Raw genomic sequence first — 3,109 nt, 5'->3', positions numbered from 1 at the left:
TGGACAACTTGGTGAATAATAGATAAGCTGGATAAATAGAACCAGCAGCTCTGTAAGGGATACTGAATCTTTAAAAAGGAAAGAAGAAAATTAATTTCCAACATCCACTTACAACTTAGAAAAATTTAACTGAGCTTCCATCCACTTATATGATTGAGTTTTCATAGAGACTTTGGTGCAATCAGGCAGAAGGGACTTACGCTTCAATACCAAAGACTCCAGAACAAATTAGACATAGCTAGTTAAAAGACAGCAAAAGCAAGTGATGCAATAGGTGCTCTGTGAAGGTACAGTTTTACCATTTATTTGAACCAATCACTTAATATAAACCTACAATAGGAAGATGTCTGAATCTGATCAAGGCTGTTTTGAGTCTATTCAATTAGGAGTAGTAAAATTCAGCTTAACATGTTGATCCAGCTAACTTATCTATACAGCACTGTAGAACAGGAGTCAGTACACTTTTTCTGTAAAGGAATATACAGTAAATATTCTAAATTTTGTGGCTAAATGGTCTCTGTCACAAATACTCAAGTGGGCTGGTACAGCTTTAAGTAGACATAGATAATATGCTAATGAATGAATATGGCTGTTTTTCAATAACACTGCTGTGAAATTCATACTTGACAATTTAGAATTTTTTTATTAGAGAAAAATTATACATTTATTTTAACGTGTATACACAGGAACTCTCAGAAAATGAAGATTCCTAAGTTATAAAAACCATTCTTAGTTTACAAATGTATAAACTAGATAGTGGGCCAGCTTTGGCCTATACTATCTATAGGTAAACTATGTTTACCAACCCTTGCTATAGAAGCTTACATTAAATTAAAAGAGTATAGTGAAATCGCATGTGAAACAAAGGAAAATGTTAACCTATGCTAATATAGTAGAATGGAACTCTCAAAACTCAGTTTTGAGACGATCTGTGATATCTGGTAGGCCAAAACATACATGTTAAAAGTCAATATAAAACACTAAATTACAGATGACAGACATATAAACTTAAGTTGAATACTAGCCATAACATCACAAGTATATATTAGTCTTTTTATTTCTGTAAAGTTCAGTAATATCCTACAAAATGGCAGCTCTTTTATCAAAAATCAATTCTCTGAGAAGTCATTACGCCTAGAATCATGTAGTACTACCATGGGAATTACAAGAGATGTATATAAGGCAATGTCTTTTCTCAAGAAGCTCACGATCAACTGGGAAGAATAGATTTAATCAAAGGAAAAAGTACATGGGATAAAGTTCAGAGCAAGCAGGCGTAAGCTTCTAAGTGTCCTGTTCTGGTCAAATCACACAGAACAGAACTTAATTATTCCAGCAGCAAGTTATGACAACACATGTGAAATGCTGTCTGTCAGAGAAGCTCATAGAGACCCAGTACCCTAGCTTTTTATTGGGGGCTGAGCATGTAAGCACTCTGCCCAGCACATACCAAAATTCTAAACTCCTGTAAAGAAGGCATGTGTTTAGCATAAATCACATTGTTTGTACAAACAGCTGGCACTCACCAGTTCTGGAAATAATAGGAATTTCAAGTTTCCAGATGCCAGCCAACAGGCAACCTTGCAATCAAGCCTTTCTAGGACAGCAGTCTCAGGTTGGCTATGTTAACTCTTTTGCACACATATGCACAGAATATACAGAGACAGTATGTGGCCCACAAAGCCCAAAATATTTACTATCTGGCCTTTTACAGAAAAAGTTTGCTGATCCCTACCCTATACTAAATTCTTAGTGTATATATTCTTTGTGTGTGTGCGTGTGTGCGTGTGTGTGTGTGTGTGTGTGTGTGTGTAAATATAAAAACTTAAAGTTTTAAAGGAAGTAAGAATAATAACTAACAGCATATGCTGAAGTTTGATGGGGGAAAAAAATCAAATGAGACTTAAGGTAAAAACAATATGGTAATGTATCAAATGGTACAAGGCTTTTCAGTTTATAAAACTTTATTCGCAAACCTCATCTCTATGACCACAAAAATAAGTCCAGTCACCAATATCACTATTCCAATTTTACAGATAATGAAAACTCCAACAACAAAGGTTAAGCGATTTGCCCAAAAGATCACAGCTAGATGATAGCGGAACCAGAATTTAAACAAGGTCTTCTAGTTCTGAACCCAGATCTGGATCATCAAGTATGTCTAGGATTTCTAGAGAGAGAGAAATGAGGAAGCACTAAAGGCTGGGGGAATAGGAAAAGAAACTATACATATAGGAAGAAGTACATACTAAAAACTAAAAGAAAAAAAATACTTGAAGACATGTAAGATATAGACTAAAAGGTATGTAGCCAAGTACCTTAGAAGAGAACATGCTGAAATTCCAAGTTTGAATAATCCATAGCATATAAATCTTACCATATCTCAACATATTCATTTCTCCCAATTGCACTTACCTTTTCTATTCTTCAGCTTTATAGGAAATAGTTTTCTGCCTTGTGTATAGATCAATAATCTCCCTAAAAGGCACACTGAATGAATGAAATAAATATATTGTAATTCTTGTCCTAAGTAGTAGAAAGTTCTCCGGTTGTTTCCTTAAAAAAGAAGCAAACAAGAACATTTATTTTAATGACATCATATTTTACAGTACCTGTCTTTATTCCCTTTAAAACATTAAACAAGGTTGTAGTCTATAATGGAGACACTGTTGGTGCACATTTTCAAACACTATTTAGTTTCCGTATTGTTTCCTAAGATTCTTCACACTGAATCTCTGAAGAAAAGTAGCCATCGTAAAATTTGGCAAACTTCACAAAAGTAAAATATGCATATCATGTTCATTCCAAAATGGTCAGGCGCAGTGGCTCACACTTGTACCCCCACGACTTTGGGAAGCTGAGGTGGAAGGATCATTTAAGGCTAGAAGTTCAAGAATAGCCAGGGCAACATAGAAAGACTCTGTCTCCACACACAAAAAATAAAATAATGAATTAGCAGGGCATAGTAGCATGTAACTATAGTCCTAGTTACTAGGGAAGCTGAAGCTGGAGGATTCCTTGATCTCAGGAGTTTGAGGTTATAGTAAGCTATGTTCATGCCACTACACTCCAGCCTGGCCTACAGAGCAAGATCCTGTCTCCAGAAAAA

The 3,109-nt window shown here is 35.3% G+C and overlaps 1 protein-coding gene across 1 annotated transcript in view; it reads right to left on the bottom strand.

The window, feature by feature from the left end:
* The window catches only part of TBC1D32 (TBC1 domain family, member 32), a gene marked incomplete at its 3' end in the record, with an annotated part of 149,181 nt that overhangs the window by 85,642 nt on the left and 60,430 nt on the right, over window positions 1-3,109 (bottom strand). The window contains 2 exon segments of the mRNA XM_012643805.1: window positions 6-68; window positions 2,416-2,556. Coding sequence (XP_012499259.1) covers window positions 6-68; window positions 2,416-2,556 — 204 coding nt within the window.

This window comes from Propithecus coquereli, unplaced genomic scaffold (assembly GCF_000956105.1).
Source record: "Propithecus coquereli isolate 6110/MARCELLA unplaced genomic scaffold, Pcoq_1.0 Scaffold200, whole genome shotgun sequence".
In the NCBI taxonomy this organism is placed as follows: domain Eukaryota; kingdom Metazoa; phylum Chordata; class Mammalia; order Primates; family Indriidae; genus Propithecus; species Propithecus coquereli.
The sequence above is the reverse complement of the archived record's forward strand: the minus strand, read 5'-3'. Positions and strand labels throughout refer to the sequence as shown.